Genomic DNA, 13,653 nt, shown 5'->3' with positions numbered 1-13,653 from the left:
AAGTGTGAAAAAGATCCAAATTGCATAATTGACAATGTGAAATAGGAAGAAAAGGGCTAAAGGTGCAGGGGAAGTGGGAAGGGTAGGAAAAAGGAAATAAGGGAAAAGAAAAAAATATGAGAAAAGGCAAAAATGGAAACAAAGTCTTTGTAAATAGGGGAGTGTGGAGGGGATGAAGGGAGGGAAGGGGTGTGGGGAAAAAATGAGAACCATGTTCTGTCATGTAAAGGTACAAGATGCCAATGATAAATGTAACTGTACTGCATACTTTAAAAGTATTAATAAACTCAATGAACAAAGACAGAGAGAGAGAGAGAGGAGCTAACTACTAATGTTAGCTGTTCTGTGCATCTCTTTTACTCCTCAAAACCTCTATGAGATCAAGTAGTGCGGTAGAATTTTCTCAAGAGGAAGCTGCCTCTTGGTCTTCACCAAGATTGGTGGGCTTTCAATGTTCGTTCCTAGACTAGAGCCTGCCTCTTCGGCAGATGAAAGATCACTAATGTGGACACTTATTTGGGGATCCCTCACCTTGGGAACTCTGGGACTGGGTGTCTTTTTAAAGTATGCTTAGTGGATTGAGCGATTTGACTCCATCAGCATCAGTCACTGGCTTTGGGCTTCCCTGGGGAGGTTGTGTGAAGGGGAGGGAGCCTGAGCTGATTCTCTTTGCCAGAGGTGATTCCCCGAGAATGGAGATGAAGGTGGCTGCAGAAATACTCCCAACAGTAAATACAGAACCAAAGGGAGCCACTTAAGGTGAACAGAAAGCAGCAACCACTTAGGAGAATTAGAAAGCAGGGTGGCCAGCCCACTGGTTCATATTATATCTCCTAAAATTCTAAAACCAAGGTCAGGACTGACTAGCAGGCCCATAGAGATACAAACTCCCACTGACTGTCCAGGGAAACTCCCCACTTTCCCCATGTTTGGTGCCAAGAGTGGACTATGGTTAGGTTCTTGAGAAGTGTCCTTAATGCCCACCTCCAGTTGTAGTTCACAGAGACTCAGACAGAGACCTTCCTACTGACTTCTTTGTTCTGATTATGTATTATGTATGTTTAGTACAGAAAAGAAGAAATAGGAAAATGATCTTTGATGCTATTATACCTGAAACTACCCACTCTGACATTGTTAATACCTGTCTCCAGTCTTCTTCTTTCCAATCTATTTACACACACACAAACACAGTCACATACAGCCCTTAAATCTATTTATCTATAACTACAGCAAATGTATCTATTTTTTTTAAAAGGCAAGGTTTCGCTATGTAGTACAAAGTGGCTTTGAACTGGTATGTGCCACCATGCCCAGCTATCTATCTGTAGATTTATTTCAGAATTGAGAACACATGCAATTTGTTTTGGGAATTCTGATTTCCAAATTTAGGGGAGTGGTAGCTCTCCCCCATGCCTCCCTGACTCCTCCACTACTGATGAGGGAATACTAAGGGCAGTGACCACTCCTCCTCCACTCTTCACACCAGTTCTTTAAGGAAGATCTGTTACAGCCCACTTCACAGATGAGAATATGGATGCTGGGACAGCCAAGCAGGATGTGTTTACATAGGACACATAGGGCCCAGATTTCCCCCCAGCCATGGAAATCTGCTCTGTGTTCTGCACCCAGAGCAGTGCAGCGCACGGCTGGCAGCATCTTTCAGAGGCTGTCAAACAGAAACCAGCTTCTCTCACAGTGAAGCCATTCAACAGGATTGAGGTTTCCTTTATATAAATGATATTGCAATTAGCATATTTTTGCCTCAGATGTGTATGTGTATATTGTATATTTCATATTTCTTTAGGATAGATTTCTAGAACTACAGTTACTAATTGGGCCAGAACACTTTATGGACACTTTAACATCTTTTTCTTTTGGTACCAGGGATTGAACTCAGGCCCTTGCACTTGCAAGGCAGGCGGCAGAACCACTGAGACAAATCCCTAGCTCTTTAACATCTTTTAATATGTGTATATTGCCAAGATGGTTTGCAGAAAAGTTATGCTAATTTATGACACCCTTTCCAACTTTGAGGATTGTTATTAAAGACAGAACAATACAAACACTCAAATTGGAAACCTTCCACGCTACCAGAATGGTCTCTCATCATTTAATTTGCGTGTTTTAAATCCTGGTGCAGTGGACCTCTGGCTCCTGCTCATCAAGAGGCAACACAGCCTCCCGGAAAAGGCCCTCAGCTCTTCTTCCCCTCCTTTTGCCAATGAACCACTCTGGGGCTGGAAGTGGCAGGCAGGACTGGATGAACCCCAATGGCACCTTCTGCTCTCCCCTGATGCTTGATAGCCCACTGTAGTCCTAGAGCATATGGCTATGTGAAGCAGTAACAGGGCTCATAGGTAAATTATTTTTTCTCCAAGAGAGTTTATTTTTAAAGCAGGTTTCTCAACAGAAACTCTGCAGGCCAGAAGAGCATAGAATAATGTATTAAAAAAACAACACTGAGATTCCACCTCACCCCACAAAGAATGGCTGCTATCAAGAAATCGCACAATGACAAATGTTGGCATTGTGGGGAGAAAGGAACTCTTCTCCATTGTTGGTGGGATTGCAGACTGGTGCAACCACCGTGGAAATCAATATGAAGATACCTCAAAGAGCTGGGACTAGAGGTTTCATTTGACCCAGGCATCCCTCTGCTGGGTATCTTTCCAAAAGAATTAAAAGAATCATACCACAGTGATATATGCACACCCATGTTTATAGCGACACAGTCTGTAACAGCTAAAACTTGAAAACAGCCCATTTGCCCTTCAGTTGGAAACTGGATAAAGAAGATGTGGATTTTCTATAAAATGGAATATTACTCAGACTAAAGAACGAGAAATTAGATTCATTCATAGGAAAATGGATACATATTGAGGATATACTCCTAAGTGAAATAAATAAGTCACACATGTGTAAATACCAAATAGTTTCTCTGGTGTGGATAAACTGTAATAGTACATAAGATCCTAATGAGATAACTGGCATTGTGAAATGTAAAGAAAAGGTCTAAAGGTGTAGGGAAGGTGGGATGTGTAGGGGAAGGGTAATAAGGGAAAAGAAACTGTGAGAAAATCTAAGTGAAATAAATAAGTCACACATGTGTAAATACCAAATAGTTTCTCTGGTGTGGATAAACTGTAATAGTACATAAGATCCTAATGAGATAACTGGCATTGTGAAATGTAAAGAAAAGGTCTAAAGGTGTAGGGAAGGTGGGATGTGTAGGGGAAGGGTAATAAGGGAAAAGAAAAAATGTGAGAAAATGAAAAGATGGAAATAAAGTGTTTGTAAATGGGGAGGGGAGGAGGGGTGAAGGGAGGGCAGGGACAAGGGGAAAAAATGAGAACCAAGACCTGTCATGCAGAGGTACAAGATCCCAACAATGAATGTAACTGTACTGTATCTCTAAAATGTACCAATAAATTCAATTTAAAAAAAAAGAAACCAACTTTTTCTTCCTTCTTAAATCTATTATTATGTTTGTAATACATAATCACATTCATTTTGGGGAACTGGCACATATACATATCACATCTTGATCATTTTTACTCCTCACTTTTTATAAAGTCTAGCTTCTTATTTTCTACTATCTTTCTTGTATTTCATTCTTCAAATTATTTGGGTTTCTCACATAAGAGAAACCATGTGAAATTTAACCTTCTTGTCCAATTTATTTCATTTAGCATTATGGTCTCAAGATTCATCTGTTTTCCTACAAACAACTCAAAATTTTCCTTCTTTATGGCTGAGTAGTACTCCAAGGAGACCAAGGAGACCACTGACTCAGAGTTAGGGATATAGGCTGAGCCTGGCCCACTCCTGATGCTTGGGGATATGTCAGTGCAATCTTGTTTGTTTTGATGGGGATTTTTCTCAAATATATCCCTGAAGAAAGAGAGCTGGCACTGGGGCTTTCTTTTAGTAACCTTCTGACCAGGGTACAGTTCAGAGGTGATGGGAAAAGCCTGGTACTGTGATGTGTTTCTTATCTGTGATATGCTGCTGGTTCTGCCTCATGGTGTACAAGCATTTCACATCTGGAAAGGGCCCTGTGAGCATTGATTGTGAGCACTGGTTGCTTTAAGCAGGAGGTATGGCCAGGAGAGACAACGGCAAGTGCCCCAGATTGTCCAAGGTGGAAGAGTCAGGTGAATGGGTTGGCCAAAGGAACACCTTAAGCACAGACTAGTGATGGCAAACCTTTTAGAGACTGAGTGCCAATCAGTATCTCAAAAGTCACTGATGTATCACAAAGAGCCAACACTGCTATTAAACCAGAATACTGAGGTTTTAGTTTTTAGAAAAGCAATTCTACATTAACATCTTTTGTCCCAAAAGAAAAACACAAGAACGCGCATGTCATAGGTTCACCACCACTAGACTAGAGTTTAGTTTCTAATAATGCTGCAGAGCTGGGGATGGTTATATGTTGGTGGCCTATGGGGAACTTGATCATATGGTACAGACTGCAGAGCAGGGAAAGTCTCCAGGGAGAAAGGAAATACTTCAGTCACCACGGAAAGCTATGTATCCTGAGTCATGTCCAATATTTTTTTTTTTTTTTTTTTTTTTTTTTTTTTTTTGGTACTGGGGATCAAACTTGGGTCATTGCTCTTACAAGGCAGGCAGCAGAACCACTGAGCTAAATCCCCAGCCCTTTGTCCAATATTTTGACTCTGCTTTCTACCTTTGTTCCCTTCCCAGCCACATGAACACTAATTGTTTGCCTGACACAGCCATGGAGCTCACTCGTTCCATATTTCTGTGTGCCCAGGGCCATAGTGAAGATGGGCAGCACTTAATGAGGGCTTACTTCACCTACTAAGCCCTTCATGGACTTAATCTCGTTCAGTCTCAGAGTCTTCACCCTGACTGTGGAAGGCACACAGACAGCCCCATGTCCCGGAGACAGGGCAGAGGGGTAGATATGAGGGATGGGCTTAAGAGATAAGAGGAAAGGACATATGACAGTGGTGCAAGAAAAATTTGAACCCAGGCAGTCCAGAGCCTATGTTCCCTCAGATCATAATGCAGCCCACTCAAGAAGCCCATTAGGCCAAGGAGATATAAGGGACAAGGGGACAAATGGGGCCTCATTCCCTTGCAACCTCCCCAAAGTTAAAGCAATATATGGACATAATGAATGGAAAAGAAGGATCTTGCTCAAAGGGGAATATCTTAAATCTACAGACTGCAAGGCTGGAGGTGAGAGTCAGTTCGCATCCCCAGGGGCACCAAGATGCTGTCCTCGGTGGTTCTCAGTGTCTGAAACTAACATGCTGGTGCTGAGAAGCAAGGAAGGAAAAGAAGCCTGTGTACATATTGAATGTCTGTGCCTTGTGAATGGATGCTCTCCAAAGCAGGGTCCCAGCCTCAGAGTCCCCCGGAAGTCCTCAGTGTGAGCTGAAAATGTAGATTCTGGGCTGGGATCAAGGCCTAGGAATCTGCAGTTTAAACCAACACATTTAGGGATTCTTCCACATGCTCAAGAGGCTGCAATTGCACTCCAAGAAGAGGACATGGCGAGAGCGTCAGGTTGTGCTGGAACCAAGCCAACTGTCACTCTCCTGAAGACTTCAGGCGGGAGGTAGGAGGGGAAGTATTCAGTCTAGGAGCTCTTGAGTCCCACAGCATTGATGAGGTTGAGTTAATGTGATGACATGGGTAGGGAAGGGACAATGGGTCCTTCTAATGACATCTTCCTGGGGTTCAGAGTAGAGTTTAAGAAGAACTGTTTGAACATGGACATCAGTGTTTCTAAATCTGCTGATGCAAAATAGGACATACATGTGGCTCTGGGAAGAATTGGACTCTAGCCATTTCATTTAATTCAGAGATTGTTTCCCAGTAGCCATTCCAAGTTCTTAAAAGTTAGAGGAGAAGGCAGAGACAGGATCTTTCTATAATAGTCCAGCCTGGCCTTGACTATTATCACTACATAGCTGAGGCTAGCCTTGAATTTATGGTAATCCTCCTGCCTTAGCCTCCTGTATTGCTGAGATTACAGGTATGCACCATGAACTTATGTAAAGGCTATTGTAATGATGGAGCCAAGCATCAAAGTAATGTAGGACATTGACTCCCACACAGTAGGGAAAAGAAACCAAAGCCCAAAGGGAATATTAGTGTCCAAAGTGGCATTAACAGGTGTGACATGGAAAATAAATTAAAAATATAGCAAACATTGAAGAAGTTCTTGTCCAACAATTGGGGGAATAAGTTGATTAAGTGAAACAGGTTTCTTTACAAATGGAATGGCTTTAGTGACCTTGTGCAGAGGGTGAATGGGGTAGTGATTCTGGCTTCCCATGGCAGCTTCTGTGAGGGTGAAATGCTCTGACCCTGATGTGGCACTCAGCTTAGCAAGTGCTCTATACCAGCAAGTTATTTCTGCTGTACTAGCAACCAGGGAGTGGGATGCAGTGGGGAGTCACCTGCCAACTGGGTTTGACACGGTGGCCTCCCTTGCCTCTGGAGTACCTCTGTCCACTAGAGCCTCATGGAGGACACTGTGAAATCCTGTATTGGAAGGTTTCCTAACATTTTTGTTGATGGTGGACAACTAATCACATACCAAGTGTCTAGTATCATTAGTAATAAGGGCAACTCATGTTTACTGAGTGCTTCTTCTCTGGTAGCCCCAGACTAAGTCTTGATGAGCACGATGTCCTGTGCTACTGCCAACCACCGCACCAGCGAGCTTCCCTTACTATCTCTGCTTCATAGAACCGAGGGTCAGGCATTTGCTTCCCATGAAAAACACACCAAGAAGCTCCTCCCGTCATCCCTACTCCCAGTGTGCTGGCATTTCAGAGCTAACTTTGGAAAAGTTTTTTAGTTTTAGAGGACCTGGAGCTCAGGAGGTGAAGAAACTTGATATGGAAGAACTGAGATTCAAACTTTGCTTGTATGGCCTCAAAGGATGGCCCGTTCTTGCATAATCTCATATGTCATTGTAAAACCTGACCAGAATCCCTGACTGCTACCACCTGACAGCTAACACTCCCAAGAAGAGCCCAGAACCTCCGCCTTTCCCGCCCAGTCCACACTCACCGTTTTTCTCAATTGGTACACTGCAGCGAGGGCAGGGCTTGGTTGTTTTCTTGATGGTTTCCTTGGAGGCCTCATCCCAGCGTGCTTGTTCAGCAGCTCTCTCATCTACTTTGTAGGCCTGGGTCAAGCAAGATGACAGGAGTTTAAACACAAGCATTTATCATCGGAATTGAAGTTTTTTCATACAGAGAATTCTTAAAGATGGAAGTGCCTTTAGGCAAAAAACTCATATATCAATGAACTTGACAGGTGTGGACAGCTTAGGATATGCAGGGGCTGCTCTGTTCTTGGTACCTGGCATATAACCATAAGCTAGGAACAGATTGCTCAGTTATGTAGCACATAGTCTTTACTCTATTATTTTGCATAACTGTAATCAATAACTTCTAGTAGCCAGGTAATGTGCGGGCAAGGTGATAAATGTGTATGTACAATTCTTATCAGGTACATCACTGGGTGTTGAGTGAGCATCCTGGCTTTCATTTACTTTGAACTTACATTGGTAAGTAGGAGAATCTGTGTGATTGCCAAACTTTTGCCCTTAAAGTTTATATCTGATTTTCCTTACTTCTTGCACCCAGGAAATGGGGAACGTCAAATGTTGCTACAGAGGGACATGAATAAGAACAAGGAAATGACAGAGAAGCAGGTTTCAGGAGTTGGTAGCATCCACTGGGGCTCTGGAGCCATCTACTTGGGTTCAACCCCCAGGCATATACAGGTACGTGACACTGGAAACATTAATTAACCCCTCTGAAAGTTCTCATTTCTTAGATGCAAATAAAATAAATGCCAAATGTGTGAGAATAGGGGATTATAAATTCATGTCTTTAGGTTTTCAGAATATCTTATATAATATTATATGATAATATGAATTACTTTAGGATCTATAAAATGGCAATGTCTTAAATATGTCTGCCAGCATTATTCATGACACTGAGGACTAGATGATCCCTTACTCTTATCACCTCCTATGGATTAAATGTGTCCCCCAAAGTTCATGTGTTGAATACCTAGTTTCCAAATTCATACGTTAATGGTACCAGGGTGGTAATTAGGGTTATATGAGGCTCCCATGATGGCACTAGTGTCTACGGCCATACCATCCTGAACACTCCAAAGCTCATGTGTGATGGCATTAGTGGCTTCAGAAGAAGAGAGAAACCCAAGATAGCATGTTCACCCTGTCTTGCCATGTGATGCCCTCCATTAAGTTACAAAGCAGAAAGAAGACCCTCACCAGATGCTGAGAGGATGTGTGTGCAATGCTCTTGGATTTCCCAGCCTCCAGAACCACAAGTCAAATACCTACCTACTGTTTATTAATTACTGAACCTGGCCTCTGATATTTTGTTGACAGAAAACTAACAGGAAGGAATTTTAAAAGAGCCACTACAGACATTCATCCTTCATCTGTCTAGTATTTCAGACACTCTGATCTCTCCCGCTTATTTCAAATATTGGATGACATGTGCAGAGAAAGAACCAGTATATTTTTAGATTAGTAGAAGTACCTTGTAGCCTAGAAATATATTTCCTAATTCAACAGAGTCCTTCCATATTGGCCTTTATAGCATTTAAAAGCTTTTTTCTATGCTCTAAAATAAATACCAACTTGCAAGTTATTTTACTAACTTGTAATAAAAATTTTAAAATACTCCCAGGGCCACAGAGCTGATCAAATGCAGCAATTATGAAAACTGGAAGGAGGAAAGCCCCACCCAGAGGCACTCACATGCAGGTTTCCAGGCCACAGCATGGTGCTTTGAGAGCTGAACTACCCAGTGAACAGTATTCTAGATGGCAGAAGAGAAACAAGGGGCATAGGGCTGGCTATGCTTAGAAGCTCCCACCTCAGAAAAGAGTCACCTTTCCATCTTCACAGTGAAGCCCCCAGTAACATGTGAAAGCTACAGAAAAAAAAAATCCTTCACGCCTGACAAAAATCCAACTTTTATCATTTTATCTTCACATTCTAAGCTCTTCTGAAAGGTTAAAGTTTCTTAGCCTTTATGAATGAAATACTATGAGGAAAATAATTATGCTTATATACCAGTTGCAGTATTTGACAGTTTTTAAAAGAATTGGTATTTATGCTTCTGTTATGTCCAAGAGAAAGTGAATTCTTTCTAGGCCAAGGCCACACTTGAGTCGTCTACCTATTTCCAATGTCTGGTATAGAGGCTGGTGCACAGTAGACACTTACTAAATTTTAGCTGAGTAAATTAACAAATCAGTGATATAGCCCAAGAGGGCACTAAGCTGACAGTCATCTGGAACAGGCCCCATGGATAAGCAGGTGGGCGCTTGAGGGTGGTCGGTGGGCTTACCTCGGGCTGGTCACTAGGGGGAAACCAATTTCATTTCAGTCATTTCGATCACATTCATAAAAATGTGACTCAAAGTGTCATGTGATTTGTGTTAGAATGAAGTAGAATCAGTTTAGCTGTTAAAAAGCAACCACAAGTCAATGAAAATTTTGGCTCTGGGACATCCTAAGGGTAAGAGCCCAGGGAGAAGGCTGTGGTTAATGAGTTAGCATCTTGGCATTGATTTAACTCCATGACTTCCAGTTACCTCAGATTGCAGTGGTTCTAATGCTTAGAGATGGGTATCAAATATCCACCTCCCCAAACATGCTGCAAACCCACCCCAAACTTTTCTTTTGAAAGACTAGGAGTTTGTACAGTGGCTTAAAATTGCTTATGGGTAGCAAGTCATAAAGATTAGGGAGAAAACAATTGTATTTATTAAAAATTGATTTCTGAATGTACCATGGCACATGGCATGCTGAGTGTGATTTCCCTAACTTCCCACACCTAAAAACACTGGGTGAACTGTGGAGGGGGTAAGAAATTATTTTTTTAAAACAGATGCGTGCTCTGGTGAGAAAGTAAGAGAAATAGCTAAAGGCCAGAATCAGAAAGACAAAGTGCTTCTGGTGTTTCCTATGGGGTTATTTTTCTAGTCAAGGCTGCCTAATGGATGGGTCCTCCGTGGCCCAGAAAACAGAAGCAGAAACCCAGAGCTGGGAGCCACTTCAGGGTAGCAGGTGGAGTTTGGTGTTGCCCTTACTTGTGACCTGGGCTCACCTGAGCAGTTCAGGAAGTTTTTCCCCAAAAAGAAGCTTGATGAAAAATGGACACAAAGAGATGCCCATTTTAGGCTTGGTTTATTCCGTGATGGGGCTGGCTCCGAGATTTTTTTCTCTAAAAATGATAAACCAGTAAACCCGAGACAAAGTTTGTAAAAAGAACTCACACTATTCTGCTTAGCCTAAAAATTATGCAAACCAAAAGGTTAATATGAAAGCTGATTGTGGTAGCAGGTACTTGTAGTCATAGCTCTTCAGGAGGCAGAGGCAGGAGGATTAAAAGTTTGAGGCTAGCCTAGGCAACTTAGGAAGACTCTGTCTCAGAATAAAATAAAAGGGGCTGGGGGTAGAGTGCCTGCCAAACACTTATGTGATCTTGGTTTAATCCCTAGTACAACAACAAAAAACAGCAGAAGTTTAATTTGAAATATTCCCCATGTAGGTCAGGCACTCAAGAGCCTGCATGAAGCAAAAATATCTTCCTTAAATAAATTACAAAAATAAAATTCCAAGAAACCTGGGATCATAATAAAAGAGTAAAAACTCATAAAATACAGGAGAAACCTAGCCACCATGGCTGAAAGTAAAAGAAATATAAAACTACAAAATCAGACAAGCTAAGGTTTTAGATGTTGAGACAGTCAAATATATAGCACAATATAAATAGGCATAACACTTTTACAGAAATAAAAGAAAGCATGGAAAGTATGGTAATGGAATGAGAGACTACTGAAACTAACTGGGAAGATTTAAGAAACAAACGTATTTTGTTTGTCTACTTTTTTTCCTGGATATGAAAAACTAGCAATTAAAACAAGCCCGCTGATGAGTTACTCTGTAAATTAGATACAAATGAAAAGAGGACTTGTGAACTGAGAAACGGAAAAATTCCATTGAATGCAGGTTAGACAGCAAAGAAATGAAAAATATGAAAAGTATATTGAGTGGTGGAAGGTAAATCAAGAAAGTCCAAAATTTCTCTAGTTCTAGAAGAAGATAACAGAGAACAGGAGGGCAAAATGGTATTTGAAGAATGGTAAAAAACAAAACAAAACAAAACAAAACAAAAACCAAAACCAAAACACAAAAACCAAACCAAAAGAAAATCCCACAAATTATCTACAAAGAGGTCAGAATTATTCTGACAGCGGATTGATCGCCTGTCCTTGATGGCCTGCAGACAGCGGGTTACTACTTTCAAAGCACTGAAAGAGAACACCAGCCCACTTAGAGTTCCACAGAAGAAGCAAAGCTTGTTTTCAAGAATGAGTATGAATAAACACACTGTCAGCTATAGAAGAGAACATTTCCCATCAGCAAAACTCCTGAAAAGGTGAGTCAAGCATGCAAAGCTCAAAAGAAAGATCTGGGTGGAAGACAATGTCAAACTATAGGTAAATCAAAATGGATCTTAACTGTATAAAACTACAAAAATACACAGTGCAGTAACTATTGCTATTCTCATTATTTGGTTATGAAAATTTATTCTTTTCATAAAGCGAGGTGAGGAAGAAAACTATATAAATGTTTAATTTTTTAAAAGATCAAGGTGGGACTGAAATAATGGAAAAGAATAGTACAAAAGTGAGAGAATCAAATAGTTCTAAAGGAGTTGTTTAACTCTGACTGAGTCATTCAACTTTGTCACATCAAGGAATGTTCAAATTTGTAGATTAATCAGTAAAAGACTTCATTTATATTGTCATTTCACAATATAGTTTTTACAGTTATCCTAAAACATGACTTACACTCATTACATTTTCAAAACAAATTTATTATACCAGCCATTAGGGCCCAGTGCCAATGTGACTGTAGGTTACTGTTGGCATTTGCAATCGAACACACTCAATTTTAGTGAGAATCTAATGAAAATATGATTTCATGGTTTTCTGACACGAGTTAAAGGAACCCTACAGTAGGATCTCAGTGGGTACAAAGTGTCAATAACACCTTGGGTAAAAAGGGAAGAAATAACAAACACCCCAGTGTTCATCTACTGTTCACTGAAGATAAAATCTGAGATATATTTATAACAATGAAGCAATACACAATAGTGAAAATGAACGATCTCAGCAACCCACGTCACTCAGAATCTCAAAAACACAATGTTTACCAAATAAATCAAGTTGCAAAAGAATACACACACACACACACACACACACACACACACACACGTTTTTCAATATAAAATTGAAAAACAAATTTGTGATAGCACATGTGTTTTAAAACACACACACACAAGACAGCAAGAAAACACAAAGGTACGTTAAGAGTCTAGAGACACATAAAAGGTGGTTAACTTGCTGGGAAGCTGAGCTGGAGGGTAGCAAGTTGGAGCCCAGCCTGGGCAACTATGTGACTTGTTAAACCCTGTCCAACTCCAACAACAACAACAACAACAACAACAACAACAACAACAACAACAACAACAACAACAGGTCTGGGATGGAGCTCTGTGCAGAGCCCCGGCTTCAATCCCCTGTAACCCTCCCCACACACAGAGGATAGTGGGTGCTTCTGGATATGCGGGGGCAGCAGGTGAGAATGGGGATTCTCAGGGGCTTTGGAGACAGTGTGAAGCTTTATCTCCTAAGATGTGCCATGGTGCGTGTGTGTCTACTCTATTTCTCTAAAATTATTAGCCTTAAAATGTATATGTAATAGACACTTTTATAATATGTGGGTTTGACCAAATACATTAAACAGGTTAAAAATCCTACCTACAATAAATATATAAAGTCAAAATTACAATGAAATAAATTCCTGATCGTCTCATTTTTATTACCATATGCTTGCAATCAGTATTTAAAGAGATTTTTAAAATTTTCATTTCAAAATGCATATATTCACTGCAAACACTTTGTTTTGAGAAACAAAGCACAAAAGGCTGGCCTTGAACTCAGCCTCCGCAGTGCTGGAATTACAGGCATGGCATCGTATCTGGCTCCATCAGAACAGAAATATTTTGTTCTCTTTTTCCCCATCCCTATTGGGGCAGCTCAAGCTTATCACCTGGAAGGGGCAGCAAAACCTCCCAGTAGGACCCTTCACAGCAGACAGCGAATCGAATTGTTGGGTCTGCCAGTTAGCTCAGGGGACTGGAAGAAGCTTTGGTTTTTATTTTTGGGATTGAAGTGGGAAAGGAAGAAGCCAGAACCACATTGCTCTCCCCTTCCTTCCAGAATAAACCTCTGTACCATTTTCTCTGAAGACTCCTGGAAATCCTAACCCACAGGGCTACAGTGTGAGGAGGTGGCGCCTTCATGCACAGGATTAATGCCCTTGTAAAAGATAGCTCTCCTGACCCCTTTCTGCTGTGGATGACACAGCAAGGAGTCATCAGTGTGCAGTGGGAAGAGGGCTCTCACCAGCACAGAACATGCTGTCATCTTGACCTCAGACCTCCAGCCTCTAGAACCATGAAATAAATGTTTATAAACTACCCAGTCTCTGGTATTTAATTATGGCAGCCCTAACTTACTGAGTCAACTCTGTAGTTT

General features: G+C 41.2%; 1 protein-coding gene across 3 annotated transcripts in view; it reads right to left on the bottom strand.

The window, feature by feature from the left end:
• The window catches only part of Prkn (parkin RBR E3 ubiquitin protein ligase), a 1,339,037-nt gene that overhangs the window by 8,052 nt on the left and 1,317,332 nt on the right, over positions 1-13,653 (bottom strand). For all 3 annotated transcript variants that reach the window (XM_033763332.1, XM_033763333.1, XM_033763334.1), the window contains one exon: positions 7,060-7,177. In XM_033763332.1, coding sequence (XP_033619223.1) covers positions 7,060-7,177 — 118 coding nt within the window. The remainder of the gene's footprint in view (positions 1-7,059; positions 7,178-13,653) is intronic.

The sequence above is a fragment of the Fukomys damarensis genome, unplaced genomic scaffold (genome assembly GCF_012274545.1).
Source record: "Fukomys damarensis isolate Sample0158 unplaced genomic scaffold, DMR_v1.0_HiC HiC_scaffold_14, whole genome shotgun sequence".
In the NCBI taxonomy this organism is placed as follows: Eukaryota; Metazoa; Chordata; class Mammalia; order Rodentia; family Bathyergidae; genus Fukomys; species Fukomys damarensis.
The sequence above is the reverse complement of the archived record's forward strand: the minus strand, read 5'-3'. Positions and strand labels throughout refer to the sequence as shown.